Source organism: Gopherus evgoodei, chromosome 12 (genome assembly GCF_007399415.2).
Source record: "Gopherus evgoodei ecotype Sinaloan lineage chromosome 12, rGopEvg1_v1.p, whole genome shotgun sequence".
NCBI lineage: Eukaryota > Metazoa > Chordata > Testudines > Testudinidae > Gopherus > Gopherus evgoodei.
In genome coordinates, this window is record NC_044333.1 from 35,429,540 (window position 1) to 35,448,782 (window position 19,243).

Consider the following 19,243-nt stretch of genomic DNA (forward strand, 5'->3'; position numbering starts at 1 on the left):
ACTAGATTTATTTTTAACCTTTCTTACATGGTACACACCATCACACTCCAAAAAACAGGACAACATTGATTCCTCTCTTTTAGTCACTAAGCTTTTTTTATTCTTTTGTCATTATCTGAGTTGAGTATCTATAAGAAAAAAAGTCTGAAAACTTTTTGTATCTCGTGTGAAATGTTTACAGATGGCAGATTGAAATTGCATTTTAAGCAAAGTCTTTTATGGGATTATGTAAGTCATTTACAGTAGCTGTGCAATTCTTTACTTACAGATAAATCATGTAACTGCAGAACAAGCTTTAAAAACTTTTATTTAAGCTTGTTGGTGCCCTTGGATATAGATATGTATTGATATCAAGGACTCTTCTACGTGTCTGTTGATGAGTATTGTAAAAAGGGCAATAATGCATAGCCCTACAAGAATCCATTCTAATGCTTAGCTCCAGGTGTTAATTGCAAAGAACATTGGGAATTCAAAGGCAAACAAAAGAACAATTGTTGTTTAGGCCAGAAAAATTCTGCTTGCTACTCATTCAGTGTTAGGGATTCAGCAGGGTATCCATATGAAATAGACAAAGTTGGACTTTATCGCTAGGTTTATCAATAAGAGAATGGTTGTGCTTAATAAATATCTGTTGTTGAATAACCCCTGACCTTTGACTTCCTTAGTCAACGTGATGAAAGACTAAGTCCATAGTGATGTAAGACTCTGTTTGACTTGGTCAATTTATTACACCCATTTCAGCAATTGCATTGCTTATGGTAAGTCCCCCATGTTGTTGCTTTGCTTTATTCATATACTCAGACATATTTTGCAGCAAGCCTTAGTTTCCTGTGTAAATGTACTTAATTGGTGACGTTGGCGTCTCTGAAATCAAGCTGTCTGTCTCATTGAAGGTATCAATTTCACCAGAATGATTGGTGTTTTTTATCCTTTTTAGCCGGGACTGTAATCTTTCATGTTGTTTTCTCAACTCTGAATAGGAATGGGAGAAAGTGTGGAAGATCGAGGTTGCTGGGAAAGCCATAATTAGAATCCCACTGAGGATGCTACTCAGCGCCACCATCTGGCCTGGGACACTTCTTGGTACCATATCTCCATATCCCACGGTGGTCATTGAGATGATAGCCCACCAGTATGAGGCAGGAATGCTTGTAAATTCAAGGACCTTCCCAGATTCATTCTCAGCCAGATAGACCAGGGGAGAAAACAGGGTGACAGCTACACACAAGAAGAGCAAAAGCAGGCCAAATTCTCGGGTGCACCTTTGAACTGTGAGCCCCAAAGTCTGCAGGCCTAATGAGTGCCTGGCAAGGCGCATTACATACAAGATTCTCAAGGCACGTAAGACTCGTAGCACCAGTCCAATCTTCTCCAAATATGAGTTGCTGCTTGGCTTCTCTGCCTCTGCATTTGGCTCATCATCTACCATTATGAGGGAAACATAATAGGGTGAAATAGCCAAGAAATCAATGATATTTAGGGGGACTCTGAAGAAGTGACACTTGCTCTTCGCCTGAATGAATCGGAGGCAGAGCTCCAGCGAGAACCAAGCCACGCAGATGGTCTCGATGACAAAGATGTAATAGCACTTCTGAGAACATTCACCCTAGCGCAAAACAAACAGAAGGTCAAATAAATGAGCAATCTCTGAACTGACATCAGAAATCATTAAAGAAGCAGAAATGTGCATCTTCGTGGGTGTACTGGTATTGGGGGAACACAAACCCAGCAAACAGTTACTTCTATAGCAGCCATGTTACATCCTGTTAAAAAGCTATTCAAGTGAACTGGTGTTATTTTAATTTTATTACTCTTAAGAATCGAATGGATGAAATTCATCTTTGTTCAAAGGCCCAGCACAAGGCATACGGACTATTTAAGTCTCACTTAAGCCCTGAAAATAGAAATTAATTGAGATTTAAATGATGCATAAGTCTACACAGAAGTAAATTTAAGCCTGAGTGAGGGATTATTTTATGCATGTTCTGATTCTCTTTCTGCTCTGTGTGTAAAGTACTATTCAAAATGTGGTGACTGCACAGATACTAGGTAGTTTGATGGAATGAAGGGAAATAGTTCAGAGATGGAGAAGACCTTGCTCCTAGTTGTGCCCTAATATAAACCACATCTTTTCTTTCAGGATATGCAAGTATGCTATCAACATTAAAATCAAAAGGAAGATTAAATAAAAAAATACTCATCCAGCACTTGCAGCATACCAATGGAGATTTCTGTTCTAGGGTTGAGGTCACATGATACCAGTGCTACTTCTGAGCTGCTACATCAAGACAGCAAAGAATCCTTTGGCACCTTATAGACTAACAGATGTTTTGGAGCATGAGCTTTCATGATGCATCTGATGAAGTGGGTATTCACCCACGAAAGCTCATGTTCCAAAACGTCTGTTAGTCTATAAGATGCCACAGGATTCTTTGCTGCTTTTACAGATCCAGACTAACACGGCTACCCCTCTGATATTTTACATTGACAGTTATACAAACGTCAGCTGCCCTGTGCCATGATGGATTCACTATTTCCCTTGTCCTGGGCTGAGTCTAAAAATGTTACCTTCCGTGACTTGTTCAACCTGAAGGCAAGAGTCAAACACAACTTGTCTCCCCAGTCTCCTCAGTCACTTAGGAATTGGATAAACTTTAGAAAACACCACGTACATGAGAAACTACATTGGGCACTTCACCTAAGTGATAAGAGAGCCAAATACTGGGTCTGCTGACAATGTCCAGATGATCAGAAAACCATCCAGTGGTCACATTGGATACAGTGCATCAGAGCCTCAGCTCTGTATATAAATCACTATAGTTCCATTGTCTTGGGTCCACCAGTGTCTATGTAATTAGAAAGAATTCACTGGGCCATAGTACATTGACACTAAACTGGATAATAATCAGTGTTATTCAGACCTTCAAAGATATTTTCCATGAGAGTTAAGTACCTAAATATCTTTGAGGATATGGGTCCGTATTACTCTCTCTCTCTTTCTCTCTCTCTCAATAGTACCCCTTATTTGCTCTTGTCTTAAAATATGGCCCACCTGTCCCATAGATTAACACATTAAAATCCTGCACCTTGGGATAGTACATTAATATGAAAGCTGCTCTTGATGTTCTACTAAAACTGAAATGTTCATTTAAATATTGTGAATAAACCTCTGGAAAACCACTATTGTGACAAAGATTCAAAAGACATAGGCATAGGCAATTGCATAATATTTCTACACCAGGATGCTTTGATGTAGTATAGTCCTGATGCAAAGCCCACTGAAGTCAGCGATGATTTTTGACGCAGGGCCCACACATTTTTCCTTGCTGAATAGATATTCAAAATGAAGGCAGCTCAAATGCATTCACTGTGCATTCCTTGGGAGCATAAGACTTCTATTCTTTCCCCATAAATCCAGGATGGTTTCCTATATGAGAACAGGAGTAATGGGTTCGTAAAATACTGTTGTCACCATCAGTTGAAATTTCATGCTGGGATTACACTAATTAGATCGCCAGGGAGGCTGTAATTATGGATCCAGGAGAGCAGCAAGGGAATGCCGATGAGCAGTAATTTCAGCTAATGTCGTTAAGAAGCTTGAAAATGAGACTGAGATATCTGCTGCTCAGGGCTAGATTGTGGCTGCCCTTTTGTGGTGCAGAAAGGCCTCGAGAAAGTCCAAAGAGTCTTATTTTCCTTTGCACCCGTTGCACAGGGACCAGCCACAATTGCATGCTCTGTGCTCAAACATAGCTCTCTGGTAAAACCCCTAAAAGATCAGGGAGAGGAAGGAGGACTGTCTGCAGAGAGGATCGTGAGCTTTACGTGTCTAATGGTGGCTATGCTTCTTCTGTGGGCCAGTGAGAAAGAGGAGGCACTGAGCCCAATCCCAGAGCACTCTCAGGGGAGGTGTAGCATGTGAGCCTGTGTTTTAGGGACACAATCTGGCCAGAGTGGGACAGTGATTCCAAGCTTAGGAGTTCACCATGTGGTATGAGTTTGGAGGAAACTTAGTGAGAATAAGATCACAGAACTTTCCTCCCCTGAGCTGCCTGCTCTGAGATTGCCCTTGAAGGAGGTATCCTGATGCTTGGCTCTAAAATAAGCAGTTTGGGTTTTATCTCTAGCTTCAAGATTTAGTCTTGAAAGCAAGCACCTCAGAAGATAATGAGGAATCTGCACCCTTTGTTTTATTCATAGAGGATCAGATTTTAGCCTCATTGAATTCAGTGCCATGGACTTCAATGGGCTGCGTGTTATGTTTGGAGAGTTTGCTGACTTAGCTTGAAGTAATTGCTTATAATCAGCAGTTACAGTATGCAAAGTTCTCTTTTTCCAAGATGGAAATTATTATTTCAGCACAGCCTGTACTTTGTCTGCCTGTGGTCACTCCAATGACTTGTGAATTATTCATTATTTTCAGGTGTGATTTAAAATTTTTGCTAACTGGGCTGAATTACAAGTACATCAGCTACTTCATTTAGCTTTATACATTTGGGCTTATGTGCCAAGTGGAAGAATATTACCTAAGATACAATAACGCCTTCCAGCAGGCCTAGGGACTCCAAATGCTTGTTTTGAGATCCCACATCTGTCTGCCAGGCCCCGCAGCCTACATGAGTCTCCTCTACCAGGAAACCACAGGAAAAGAATTTTTTTTGTCAAGAATTTTAGCCATAAAACAAAATGGTCTGAGCTGCCTCCAGAATTGAGAGGTGAAATTTTCAGGTACAATTTCTTCAGAACTGATTAGTTTATTTCACCCACACCTCTCCCCCTCACCACTTCAGCCACCAGAGGTAGATAGCTTACATTTGCTTCCTTCCTTTGAAAGCTGAATGATCATCTTCCCAAATGCACTATTGCCAATTTCAGTGGGAAATAACCTTCTACTTGGACATACTAGGAAATCTTACTCTGCTTTTTTTATTTCTGCCACTACTTATCTGAGACTGATCTGACATAAAACTTTCTCTTGAGCAGAACAAAAAAAACCCAGACAAATAATATATAAAATAATAATAACTCCACAGTCTCCGTCACTGTGATGGAAGCACTCCTTTCCCTGCTTCAAACAGTCTATTGAAATAAAAGATTTATTGTTTACTTATTCAGCCAATTTATATAGTATATCTGCAAAACACAACAACCTCTAGGCAAATGCTCAAAAATATTAAAATACATACACATTATATGCTTCCTGAAAATAAAATCTATCTAGTTGGCTATCTAGAAACACAGGATGAAACCCTGGACCTATTGAAGTCAATAAGAACACTCCCATCAACTTCAATGGGAAAATAATTTCACCTAGGGACTCCATATGTGTGTTTTATATATTAGGGTTTTATATATATATATATATATAATATATATATATATATATATATATATATATATATATATATATATAAAACCCTAATATATAAACACATATATATAATGTTTTGTGTATAATATTCCTCCCTACCATATATATATATATATATATATATAAAACCCTAATATATAAAACACATATATATAATGTTTTGTGTATAATATTCCTCCCTACCATCAATCTTTCTAGTGTTCAGTAGGTGACAGTCCTGTTCCTGAGCTTCTCATTTGAACAAGACTAACATACAAACTCTAAAGCAGCAAATGTCAGAGGAAAAACATTAGAAATTAAGTATCAAAGCCAATTTCTCAAAGCATCTCATATTCTGCTTATGATTGTTACCCAGAGTGCATGGAAAATGGCACATCCCAATGGTCTTGCACTATGAAACGATAAAATGTGCACAGATATGAGTTTCCTGTAGTGCAGATTATGTAAAATGTCAGTTGTCTGGTAGCATGCGACAAGGGAAATGATAAATTCCTAGTTTCCCCAGTGCTTTGTAGGGCACTGTTGAAAGAAAGTTAAAAAATATACTTCCAATATGTACAGTTAATGAACATTCCCATAGATAAGGAGAGACAGAGTTATAATAGAAAATGCTAAAATAATAAACAGGAGTTTTGGAAGTGTTATAAACTCTCCTGCTTCAGAGCACAAACCAAACTCTAACTGATGGGGACTAAGAAGAATTTTTTTCTGTGGGCAGGTTATTCCATAACTGCCCACTGCCGGCCTTCTTACACATTCCTCTGAAGCATTAGGTACTGGCTTTGTTGGGGATGGGCTACTGGACTAAATCAAACACTGGTCTGACCAGATGAAAAGCATTTGTGCAGCAGAGTGTCTGTGTGTAATGTGTGGAGGAGCAGCTTCCTTATTCCAGGTGAAATAGTCATTCCTTGCAGTTTCTTTATGTTAAAGAGTAGAGGATTTCACTTGTTACATTATTTATCGTGGCTACCAATTTCTTTGTTTTGTGACAAGGTAGAAAGATGTTTCACAAGCCCAGTATCTAAAGGGTTAACCCAGACCCTTGCCTGTTACATGGGTGTTCAGGCTGGGCGTAGGAAGGTGAGGAGAAAGTGGTGATGGCAAAAGAGTTGAGAAACTGGACAGGTCTTTAGCAATTGGGCCCCCCTGTTCTGAGTAGTTGAGTGGCCTGAGAAAAGAGACTGAAACTCTGCTGCTGGTGAGAGCAGTATTTTTTTTCTTGGCTGGTGGTTTTATCCATCAACCTACATTTTTATTCAGAACTTCTCTTAAGAACACAAGAACGGCCATACTGGGTCAACCCAATGGGCCATCTAGCCCAGTATTCCGTTGTCCGACAATCACCAGTGCCAGATTCTTGAGAGGGAATGAACAAAACAGGTGATCCATCCCCTGTTGTTGGAGTCCCAGATTCTGGCAGATGGAGGTTTAGAAACACTCTGAGTATGGTTGCATCCATGGCCATCTTGGCTAATAATCATTGATGGACCTATCTTCCATGAACTTATCTAATTCTTTTTTTGAACCTGGCTATACTTTTGTCCTTCACAACATCCCCTGGCAATGAGTTCTACAGATTGACTGTGTGTTGGGTGAAGAAGTACTCCCTTTTGTTTGTTTTAAACTTGTTGCCTATTAATTTCATTGGGTGACCCTTGGTTCTTTTGTTATGTGAAGGGTAATACTTCCTTATTCACTTTTTCCACACCATTCATGGTTTTATAGACTTCAATTGTATCCCCCTTAGTTGTCTCTTTTCTAAGCTATTTCCAGTCTTTTTAATCTCTGCTTGTATGGAAGCATTTCTATATCCCTAATCATTTTGTTGCCCTTATCTACACCTTTTCTAATATATCTTTTTTGAGATGGGGCAGCCAGAACTGCATGCAGTGTTCATGGTGTGGGTGTACTATGGATATATACAGTGGCATTATGATATTTTCTGTTTTATTATCTATTCTTTTCCTCATGGTTCCTAACATTTTGTTAACTTTTTAAACTGCTAGTGCACATTGAGCAGATCTTTTCAGAGAACAATCCATGATGACTATAAAATCTCTTTCTTGAGTAGTATCAGCTAATTTAGACCCCATAGTTATGTATGTATAGTTGGGATTATTTTTCCAGTGTGCACAACTTTGCACTTATGAACATCAAATTCCATCTGCCATTTTGTTACCCAGTTTAGTGAGATTCCTTTGTAGTGCTTCGCGGTCAGCTTTGGACTTAATTCCGTTGAGTAATTTTGTTTCATCTGCAAATTTTGCCACCTCACTGTTCATCCCCTTTTCCAGATCATTTATGAATATGTTGTACAGCACAGGTCCCAGTACACAGCCTGGAAAGACCCCACTATTCACCTCTTGCTATTGTGAAAACTGACTATCCAATCCTAGCCTTTTGTTCCTTTCTTTCAACCAGTTACAGATCCATAAGAGGAACTTCCCTCTTTCCCATGGCAGCTTAGTTTTCTTAAAAGCCTTTGGTGAGGGACCTGGTCAAAGCCTTTCTGAATGTCCAAGTACATTACATAAGTGGCTGATTTTTTCCCGTGTCTATAAAGCTTGATTGGAGACTTCTTCAATTTTATTATGACCTTCCACCATAGGAAAAGAGCTGCATAATGTTATACAAGAGAAGGACTGGCAAGGTGTATGAAATCTATTACTATATTACTTTTCTCCCTTAGTCTTGGATACTTTAAGTTGGAGGAGAAGCGCTAAGAACTCCTGATAGTCTCTAAAAGTCCTATGATGATCTCTTTGACTGTGTTTCTTTGATTCTTTACTGAGGTTTTAATTAGTTAGAAGGGTTGCTGACTGTATTTTTATTTTCACTTGCACAGGTTCTCTTCTCTTACTATTCCATGCTGGTCTGGCCTTCCATGCTGGCCAGTGGCCACGACCTCTTTAGTGTGACATACACTGATCTAATTTTGAACACTGCTCTTCTTTTTAGTAACGAGCTTGGAGCAGTTTGTGTTGCATCAATGGTATGATATTCTGCCTTTTAATTATGTTCACGCCGTATGAAAACTTAATTGGTGCAGTCAGGCTTCTCAGTGAGGGAATAGTGTTTACAGTTTAATTGCTATAGGAAAACTTTGCTACTCTGGTGAGTGGTTTTACTGCAACTATAGTTACAATTCACCTTATCTGTTCAAAGGGACATAGAGCGCACCACCATGTCAGCAAACCTAAGAAGACTATACCAGGCCAGGATAGAAAATGAATATTGATAATGGACTTCAGCTGAGTGAAGGGCCTCAAACAAGAGGCAGATTTATAGAAGAGATCCTGGTAATCACTAATAGTTTTTGTGCTTAATGAAGTGGAGTGAAACGAGCCTCTTGCAAGACAAAATAAATAAGACTAATTTCTGATTTTCTGAAGTACAAGAAGAACAAATCTCTATTATTTTCCTACCTCCCTCCTTCTTTTGTTATCCCATCAGCCTAGATCATGTTGAGGAGAGTGTTTTTAGGTGGTTTAAGCAATGAACACCTGACCAGGTGTATATTTTCAGATATCACATGAGCCAGGATGTACTATTACTTGTAGATTATTTTGGTAGCATATGCTGGTGTGTGGGTTATTTCAACAGCCCATCCACCATTACAGAATTTTCCAAGTAGGGTGACCAACTTTCTCATTTGTGAAAACTGGACACTAAGTGCCAGAACCACCCCTGCCCTTTGCTCCGCCTCTTCCCCTGAGGCCTTCCCCCGGTCCTCTTTCCTCCCCCCACCACAGTCGCTCGTTGCTCTCTTCACCGCCCTCCCCCTGCCAGCTGAGCAGGGTTCTAGGAGTGAAGGGGTGAGTGGGGCAGGAAGGGACAGGGAGAGGTGCACTCCAGGAGTGGAGGAGGTGTGAGTGGAGCAGGGTGGGGGAGAGGCAGGACAGGGGAGTCGCCATGGAGCCATTGCTGAGTGCTCCCTCCCATGGAGCCATTGCTGAGTACTCCAGGCTCCAGCAGCAACTGCTGTTCTTCCCGTCCCCCGGTGGCAGAGGCCAGTAACCACATTTTTATTGTGCTGACCTGACACTGCCAGGTTCCCTTTCGACTGGACATTCCGATTGAAAGGGCATGTGCTCTTAACATGGGCTGCTAGAATATGGGCCTCAGTGACCCTATTTCCAAGCCATATATTGGAGATTCAAATCCTGCATTACAGAATGTATACAAATAGCTTAATCAAGGCTTCGAAACTGTGACCTGTATTGTACCTATAAAGAAGATTTACAATATTATCATTTTAGAATCCAAGGATCCTCGAGTGCTTTACAAAGAATGAATTAATCTGAACACCCAGTGAGGTAGATATTGTTATTCCAGTTTTACAGACAGGGATACAGGCAGTGACAGTGGCAGAACCTGAACCCAGAACTCTCACCATCCACACAGATGATGTAGGTGTCAGACCTGTCCCTCCTCAGTTAATACAGTTATTAGTATTCCACAGAGTTATAGGGCCTTGCATTTTGTGAAATGCTGTGGGGACAAGATTCATTAGTATCCTGCAGGATACCATAATCCAACACATGTGCTTTGAAATAGCACAATATCTGTGGTGAGTGAACCCAGAGGAGTTTGTGTTTGACTGTTTATAGTAGCCCAAATTCAAACTTGTATTGAAGCATATAGGGGTCTGCCTGGATTAGTGTATTAGAAAATGGTTGACTTTGCTTTGCAGGATATTCTCTTAATATGGGTTGCTAGAATATGGTCCCTGGCAACTGATCAACATAGCACTGCAGTGTGGTGAAGCAAGGTCACAGCTCAAACATCTGCTAAACATATCTTGGCACATGCAGATTTTGTTTGGCAGATTCAAATGTGGCCTATTACTGCCCATTTCCTCCATCAGCCTTACACACAATTACATGGATTGAGGTCAGTGTCCACTAAGACACCGACAGATGGGAGCAGACAGCATTGTTGCTGTAGGCTATTAGAGTTATAGTAGAATAGAACCTGCCTTCTGCCTCCTTGCTCAGACAGATTGTTATCCTAGCAGGGCTGCTCTTGTTTTCATTTGCACAGCACTGCAGTGCATGCAGATAGAAATTATTCAGGCCTGTATTTAGAGGATTTCAAAGTATAACTCTCTTAAGCAACAATAGGAACTTGCCACCTCATTTCCCCAGGTAACTTGCTTCTTGGACCAGATTCAGCATCATCATCCAAACCCTGTGCCCACTCAGACAGCACAAAGGGCTGGATTCTGGCCATAACTAGACAGCAGAGTATTTCCCAGGTGGAGTGGAACTTTCTCAGTAGGATAAAGCTTGAAAAATCAGCTCCTGCACCAGGTGTTCCAGCAACCTGTGTGTAAGGGACATGTCAGAGGAAGGAGGTATGTTGTGCATGGAAAGAGATTGACCAGGACTGTGGCCTGCTCTGCCAATCCTTCAGTGGTGTAAGGACCATTAGGGAACATATATCAATGGCATATATTATAGCAGCCCCTAAATTGCTCTAGTTCATGCCAGGATTGGGCCATTGCAGAATTAGAGAGCCATAACCAGGCCCTTTCCATTCCCCTTCTCCATGCGCTAAGCAGAGCTCAGATGCAGGGGAGAACTGAGACCTTTTGACTGGGAAATCAGAATTTGGAAATTCAGCAAGTGCACCATTCTGATTCTGTTCCTGATCTGGAGCAGCAGGAATCTGACTGCACTGCCGCAGGTACTGCTGAGTCACCATGCCTGCATTGCTGCTGTTGTTTGAATAATTTAACTATGCTCCGTTAAATCAAACGAGAGACTGGGAGAACTTGAAAACTCCCTGTTATGGATCACTCAGGCACTTGAATTTATGTTTACAGAGCTGACGCGGTGAAATGAAAAGGTTGACTGCCTGTGGAAAGAAAGACTATATTCTGATTTGCAGGACCACTAGCCATTAAAAACATTGTGTACTCTAATCACACAGTGATATCCCACCCAACTCCGCTTGAAAAACAAATCCAGACATCTGAATGTCCAATGCATTAAGGTAATATAGATAATAAAGATAGTGTTAATATTGGGTTTGTAGTAACATGGGCATTAGCAAATGAATTGAGATATTATGTTTACATCTTTACACAGTATGCTGTGCCTTTTATTGGGAACAAAACATTAAAATTGTAAAGTAAAACTTTATTATTTTATATTAATTTATAATCTTTATTATAGTATTTTGTTTCTATATTATTGTATTCATGATCTTTATTATGTTACATTAACTAATTTATAATCTTGAGTCCTGAGTGTTACTTTCAGGCATAGTGCTCACTAATGTAGGACTCACTTAGTAACAGAAGAAGGATGGTTCAGGATGGTTTAGGACACAAGCATAGGTCTTGAGAGACTTGGATTCAATCCCCTGCTTTGCTGCACACTTCCTGCATAACTTTAGGCAAGTCACTTATGCATGGAAACACTGAGTCCCCCCAGCCGTTCAATGGACCTATGATATAACTGCTCATAGCTTGTAGAGTAGAAGGATAAAGATGTTAAAAGTTTGCAGTGCTCAAACACTATGGTGATTGAAGGCGGGGCATATAAGTACCTAAGAAAGATCATGACTTGAAGGAGTGATCCTGACTTACACCAGCTGAAGTTTGGCCCTTCTGTTTCTAGGCCCAGAACATGAAGGCGGGGCAGTAACTATGCAGGAATTATTGCATTTCAGGGAGCAAGCTTAGTGGAACTCATTTTTTAAATGTGAGAAGCAGCATGGACAAGTGGATCGAGGCCTGGAGTGGGACTCAGGTGATTTCTGTTTGACCTTAGACAAGTCACTTTCTCCCCAGCATTTCTCTCCCTATCTCTTGTCTACTTAGATTGTCAGTTCTTCAGCATAGTGGTTGTCTCTTATTATATGTTTGTGTAGTGCCCTCTGGCTTGGGGGCATTTATGCTGCACAACTCGGGGAAAGGCAGACTACCTTGGAGTAAGCTTGGACTCCACATCAAGGGCCATAGAACTAGGTTGAAGCCCATTCCTGGGGGCTGTGTTGCCTGCTTTTGTTAACTTCAGTTTTCTTTTCTGAGGAAAAGGCTTTGCTGCATCTTTTCTGCTTAGTCATCCCACAAGATGACACCAATTTTAAGGGTTCAGTAAAAAATCTCCCCCAACTCTTCAAAAGAAACCTCCACTGGTGTCCAGTTCAAAGCAGATCCTTTCCCTAATCAAGAACTTCTATGGTGGTTGGATTCCATTGTAGTCACCTCCTTTATCTTTAGATTATCTACTCTTTAATTCCGCAGCCTGCTGAAAGCTGTGCAATGACCATTTTGGTGACTTTTCTGGCTTTCAGGTCTTTGGGTCTGAATTGTATCCCTGGAGCAGAAACCTTTACCTGTCTATAACAGATTGAGCTAATCCCCTTTATCTGAACACCCACTGCTCACTTGAGAAATTTTGAATCTGGATTTTATGGCTCGTGTCTGCCTGCTCTACATCTACTTATCTGCAGCAAGATTCTCTCTCTTCCCAACTCTCGTAAGGAAGTGCCACATCTACACCTGTGCACCTCCGTTGTTGGGATTATTTAATTCTGTGCATTCATAGATGACATTATGGGACAATTTTCCTGAAGCCTCTATGGTCAAAGTGCATATGAACATACACATATTTTGCATGTCTGTGAGTGCTTTTTTCATGACTGCATATGCACTTGTATTAACTGTTTGCACAAATGATCCAATTTGTCATTGGCGCATTTTATACTCTTTCTTCTGATTATAAATTAAGACCAATTGTGACAGCTGCCATCATGCCCAATAAATCATGGATTTAGCTAGGAACCTTGAGTCTAGAGCAATAAGCTTGTGTCTCTACTTCTTGAGCTAAAGGTCCAGTTCTCTGTAGCTGTGGGCTGTAACAGACTCATATCCTTTGTGGTTTGGGTACACTGGGGGACTTGTAACACTAACCAGTGGGTTATATAAAGTATATACACATTATATATCCTTCTCTTGGTGTCTTTCATATTTCCAAGGTTCCTATACTGGGTGTCTAAGTGTTGCTTTAAATGCCCATGGGAATTTACATGGCATTCCTTATTCTTGTGGGCAAGCCCTAACACAGAATGAATCGGGGTCTTCATTTTGGCCATGCCTCAGAAGCAGGTTACAGGAAACACAGGCTCATAATTTTCTCTTCTTCATTTACCTTTAAGTGGGATCTGTGCCTTTATGACAGTCCTCCCAACCGCCCCCCCCCCCCGTTACTACCATTTCTGGAGAAATGGCCACTTCCTTCCTTCCCTCTCTCCTGTTACTATGGCAACTGGGCTTCCCTGGTGCAGATGCTTGTTACTTGGCCGAGTGCCACATCTCTCAGCAAAGCCCGAGTTTTCGCTTTCCCTTTTAGTGGCAAGTTGTTCCGTTTGCTCTTCTTCTGCTTGCCCAGGCAGCCCTTTCCTGGGATACTTAGCTAGAGCGAGAAGGGAATGTTACCGAAGAGCATGGAGTGATGAGACAGCCAAACCCTCCAACTGAAGTCGAGCTCACCTTGTATTATTTTCCCTTGTCTTTTTGCTTCCTTCCTTCCTCAGGCACTGGAGAGCAGCCAATTCTGACACTATGGAGTGTGGTTGGGATGCTGAAAGGAGCCCAGAGAGGAACATATGGCAACAGAGGTAAAATCTTTCTTATTGATATCTTGGGAGCAATACACTCTCCTCCTGGGTTAGTGATGTGGGGGAATTGACCCTTACAATACCTTTCAGCAAAGCTCCAGTCAGAGGTGGGTCCAAGCCAAAACCCCAGAACTGAACATCGCTCAACTTTGGACTGTTCTGAATTCAGAGCTGGATCTGAATGTTGCTACTGGTTAACACTGGAAACCTGATTCAAAGAGCTGCACTCATGTAGTCAGTGGATAGAAGCAACTCACGTGACCTTTGTGTCTAGTCCAAGCAGCAAGAATCTCACATTCTGAATGCTCATCTGAAGCTGCTGGTGAACATGTCCCAGGCTAGGCATCCGTTGCCGGAGTCACATGGGGAATATTTTTGAATAACAAATACATTCAAGAAAATTGTAGTTTGTGGGTGGATGAGTCACAGCGACAACCAAGAAGCTACATTTTTTGAATACATTACTTGCTATGAGTTACTTGCCAAGCTCTAGCTAAGACACTGTTCCCCAGAAAGGAGACCTTCGGTGTTGCAGCTCTTTAGGCATAATAAGGTCACTTCACAGCCTCATAGAAATGACAGAGGGAAAATGCTTATTAGGTCATGTAGTCTATCCCTCCACATGCCAGGCCAATTCACCATCATATATTCTCAGGTGCTTTGCCAATCTTGGTTTAAATTGATTCAAACCATGGGATTTTTATAACTTTGTCCATGGTCTCTGGAATGCTATTACAAAGTCTAATAGGTTCTGATATTGAGACAGAGGGCTTGTCTACACATGAAATGCTGCAGTGCTTGAATGTAGACACTATTTACACTGACAGGAGGCATTCTCCTGTCAGAGTAGGTAATCCACCTCTCCGAGAGGCTGTAGCTAGGTTGATGAGAAGAATTCTTCCATTGACCTAGCGCTGTCTACATTGAGGATTATGTTGATATAGCTAAATATTTCAGGGTGTGGATTTTTCTAAGAGACATAGTTCTACTGATGTAAGTTCCCAATGTAGCCCTAATTTTATCCTTTGCTCAACTTCACTCCATTACTCCCGCTTTCCCTGCAGACTCTTTCTCAAATACTGTAGCATCTATGAATAGATAGAATTCTGTGAGTTTATATTATTAATGTCTTAATCACAACTTTTTAAAGTGTCTACACTTTAAAAACCTGCCTATATATAAAACAAAATGTTAATTAACACAGCTCTATTTTATAGAACACTCTGGCTGCAATGAGGCTACTACATCTTATTACCAGCTACATTTGTACCCCTATGCTCAAAATTCTTCCCTTCTAAAGATAGGGTTGATTTTAGAAAATGCAACAAATTAGACCGACTTGAGATCTGATATACCAATTGTGTGTTTCTTGTTTTTCTTTAAAAATACTTAGACAAGAGTTCTCTTGTTTATGTTTTGACTTTGAGATAAAATATGCATCATGCTCTTTTTTAGGAACAAAGTTAATAGGATGCAATATTTCCCGTAGAAATTTTCGTATTCATTTGCTTATAACCATAAAAACATACTCTGTATTTAAAGATGCATCTTGTAAAAGGCACTGAAACATCTTAACAATTTTTACTTCGAAATGCAATAGCTTTGGGAGGCTATTAGATACTCGGAGATATTACTGAAGGGATTCAAACTTTTTCTATAAATGTAAGTAGAAATTCAAGATTATATAGAATAGGAAATGATCTCTTTGAAACCCAGTCTTCTGTGCAATCTTTAGCTTTATTGAAAGACATCAAATATCATGACATATCTTTGATGTGACTGCATTCTGTGCCCCTCCTGAATTACTACTCGGACAATAAAATGCATACGGCATATTGTGCAATAAATGTGGAAGTGGTTTCATTAAGCCATGCACAATAAACTGATAAGAAACTTGTCATCTATGGCATCAATGGGAAAAAGTGAATGTGGCTTTTTTTATTTAATCTTGGTGTCAGTATTTTGAAAGGTGTCATATTATTTTTTAAATCGGTTTGTAGAATACAGCATGGGGAAGAATCCACTGGTAGTTTGAATATTATACCTAAAATCACATTGCGTTTTAACTCCATCTCTTTTTTTATTAGAATGACAGATCCTTATAACATTGAAAGCTTCTCCCACATATGATATTAGTTTGATTTATTTGCCCTGAATTATTTTGGGAGATGTGTTCGGAGAGGGTTTATATGTACTTAATGGGTTAAAATTTCAGCCAACCTTTAAGAGTGTTTCTGCAATTTTTCTATGCGTCCAAATACAGGGAACTACAGATACAAAACTTGTGCATCCATTTTGAAGGCAAACTTTCAAACTCTACTTCTGTGATTGTGTGTGTGTGTGTGTGTGTGTGTGTGTGTGTGTGTGTGTGTGTGTGTGTGTGTGTGTGTGTGTGTTTCTCATAATGTGTTATTATTGTACACAATGTAACACAATATTATTCTGGAAAAATTATTTCAAGTCTCCTAAAATAATAATTACTTCAGAGTTGCTCTAGTTATCACAACAGAAGACAACTTGCTATTTTTAAAAATGAAAATGCCAGGGAAAAATATTTCTTTCACTAAGTCCATTTGAAATATTGCAGATAACCAGAGTGATTCCACAGTAGGATAAAGCATGTGATAGATGAAACTGTGCTATGACTGAGTGTGTGAGACTCACTGCTAACAGCAAATAAAATAACTTTTGCTAACAACTCTTTCCTAAACTGTGGGTGAGGGAGGGGAAATGCTGTGTTACAATGCTGCGTGCTCAGTATTTGCTAACTGCAAGAGCAGTTGTAGAATCTTAATTCTTTGATTCCATTCAGAAAGCCTTTTCTATATCTCTGGCTGGCAAGCAGTACAAAACTTTGTTTAATTCTTTGTGACTGAATATGACTTTGAAACTGATACAAAGTCAGTTTCAGGAGTTATTTCTATTTATAATAATAATAATATACACTGACAAATTTTGATATTATTTCCTGAAGATTTTCTCAGAGGATTATTTTGTATCTTTTTGTGATGTATGTTTAACAATGAGAGGTTTGCTTCTTGTAACACTATAGTAGGTTTATAGAGGGTTGGAATACTAGTTAAAAGGGGACTTACTTACCCTGTCTTCTTCGGCTCTTAAGTCTGGCATTGTGCTAACACAAAGGCTTATAGCTGTGGTGGCCACAAAGAGGATGGAGAGACAAGCAAAGACTTTTCCTGGGAGTCCTGACTGGGGATTTTCGACCATATCCCTGAGTTTATTCATAAATTGTCCAAATTGTGTTTCCTCAACCAAGACACACGAGGTCTCCTTACTCATTTGCATCTCTTCCTCCTTGTGCATCTCTGCCAGCTCCTGCAGTTTTTGAAACAGTTTTCGGAAGCAGCATTTCTCCAAGTTGGATTCCTCAATTCCCCAGTATCTCAGCTCCTCCTGGAATGACAAGGCACACATGTCTCGGAAGAGCATCAGCTTCCCTGCTGCTAGAAAGCTGACGATCATCCCAAAAGCGTTGGGATTCCGGTCGAAGAAAAACTCATGGGTGTCTTCATCATAATCATCACACAGCTGAATAATTTCATCGTAGCTGCTGCAAAACTTTAGCTTGCTTAGCCGGGTCAGTGGGAATTCATCTAAAGTGCTCCAAGGCAGCAGGTATTTGATTCCTCCAACATTTATTATGATCTCCCTCTTCACATCAACTGTACAGAGCTGATCAGGGTGGTAAATCCTCCTTGCCCTTTGATAGTGGACCCCTTTGACAGAAGCGGTGTCAACAGAGATAGGGAACAGATGGGGCAAGGAACTACAAGAACCGTAGCTAATGTTACTATAGTCCTGGTTGCTGCCTCCCGAGACAATAGGCATTTCTGAGAGTTCTCACTGGGACATCCGAAATGGTATCAGAGCAGGGTTAACTCTTCACCCAAAAGATGGGAGTAGAGGAAAGAAACATAGTAAAGGTTATTATGAGTTAAAAGGCATCACAGGCTACTTCCCTAAGACATTCACAAAGTGTGTGTGTGTGTGTGTGTGTGTGTGTGTGTAAGTCATACTGTGCCTCTTTTTTTGAAATCTGCAGCCTGTGAATCCCCTATCATTAATTTTCTGGTAACACACACAGAAACAAAAAAATGAAGCCTCATTCATAATTATTTCAGGGCGCTGGATGACTGCAAGTCATAAAGTGAACAGATCAGACTCTTCCATTTGGAGCTCATTTTTGTCACAAGCATGTCTTTGTATTTGCTAGCACATGCTTGTCTCATGCCTCTGCTATTTCTACAAACACTTAAATATGTACCAGCTAAACAAAGCTGCTTAACACTTATTAAAATTAGACTGATCAATTACTCATCATGGGAGGAATGCATAGTTCTTAATTGTTTTAACTTGAAATGTACACAGATTGAAATTCCTCCTTCTCCTTTTCACTACGCTCCCTCCTTACCAACCTCTCCTGAGTGTTTGTAAAGTACTTTGAAGATGGAAAGTGCTATATAAATGATGCGTAGCTTTATTTAATCGCTGCTGTTCATTGCAAATTACTGAGAGAACATAAGTAAGATTTGCCCAGCCAGAGAAAACTTTGAAGTATGCACAGTACCAGAGAGCAAAATATTCTCCCAGTTTATGGGCTGATTTATAGATTCCTCAATAAAGATCAAAACCCTCTTTTTGCCCTTAATCTGTAACAATTGTTAGCAGCTAATCTCCCCAATCCACCTCCACAACAACAATCCCAAAGCAACTTCCCCAAAGTTACTTACCACCCTGACACAGGCTGCTTCCAGGTATCCTGCTCCCCTGCACACATGCTGCAAACTGAAGGCTCTCCTCTGGTACCAGTTAGCAGAGAGACTTGGGCATATTTTAAGAGTAGTGATTACATGGAGAATCTCTATTACACCCAGTAAATCTCAGTCCCTCTCCTCTCCCTCCCCCTCTCTCACTCTATCCCCTGTGGAGGGAATATATCCATATATTGACCAGCAGTCCCTTTGCAAAGGGGCATCCTCATAGGCTATCAGAGACTCAGGCGGCAGCTCCTTATCTCCACTCCTGGGGTGTCATGGTGAAATGAACTGAGGGAGAACTGGTGGAGCCTGCCCTCTTCCCCATCTGTCCTCTGCTTCCCTTGGGGATTGTCAGTGTGGTCCTGAAAGAGCAGGGAGGGAGAAGGAGGAAGGGCTTAGAAATAATCTCTCCAACATCCATCCATCCATCCAGCAGGCAGCAACAGCAGCAACTCAGTAG

The 19,243-nt window shown here is 40.5% G+C and overlaps 1 protein-coding gene across 1 annotated transcript; it reads right to left on the reverse strand.

Moving 5' to 3' along the window:
* Nucleotides 1–249: 249 nt before the first annotated feature.
* On the reverse strand, nucleotides 250–18,877 carry KCNG4 (potassium voltage-gated channel modifier subfamily G member 4). Its single transcript, XM_030582188.1, has 3 exons — nucleotides 18,757–18,877; nucleotides 17,105–17,906; nucleotides 250–1,606 (listed from the first exon to the last, which is right to left on the reverse strand). The coding sequence occupies exons 2-3, from the start codon at nucleotides 17,852–17,854 to the stop codon at nucleotides 821–823; spliced, it is 1,536 nt and encodes a 511-aa protein (XP_030438048.1). The 5' UTR covers nucleotides 17,855–17,906; nucleotides 18,757–18,877; the 3' UTR covers nucleotides 250–820.
* Between the last annotated feature and the right edge of the window lie 366 nt (nucleotides 18,878–19,243).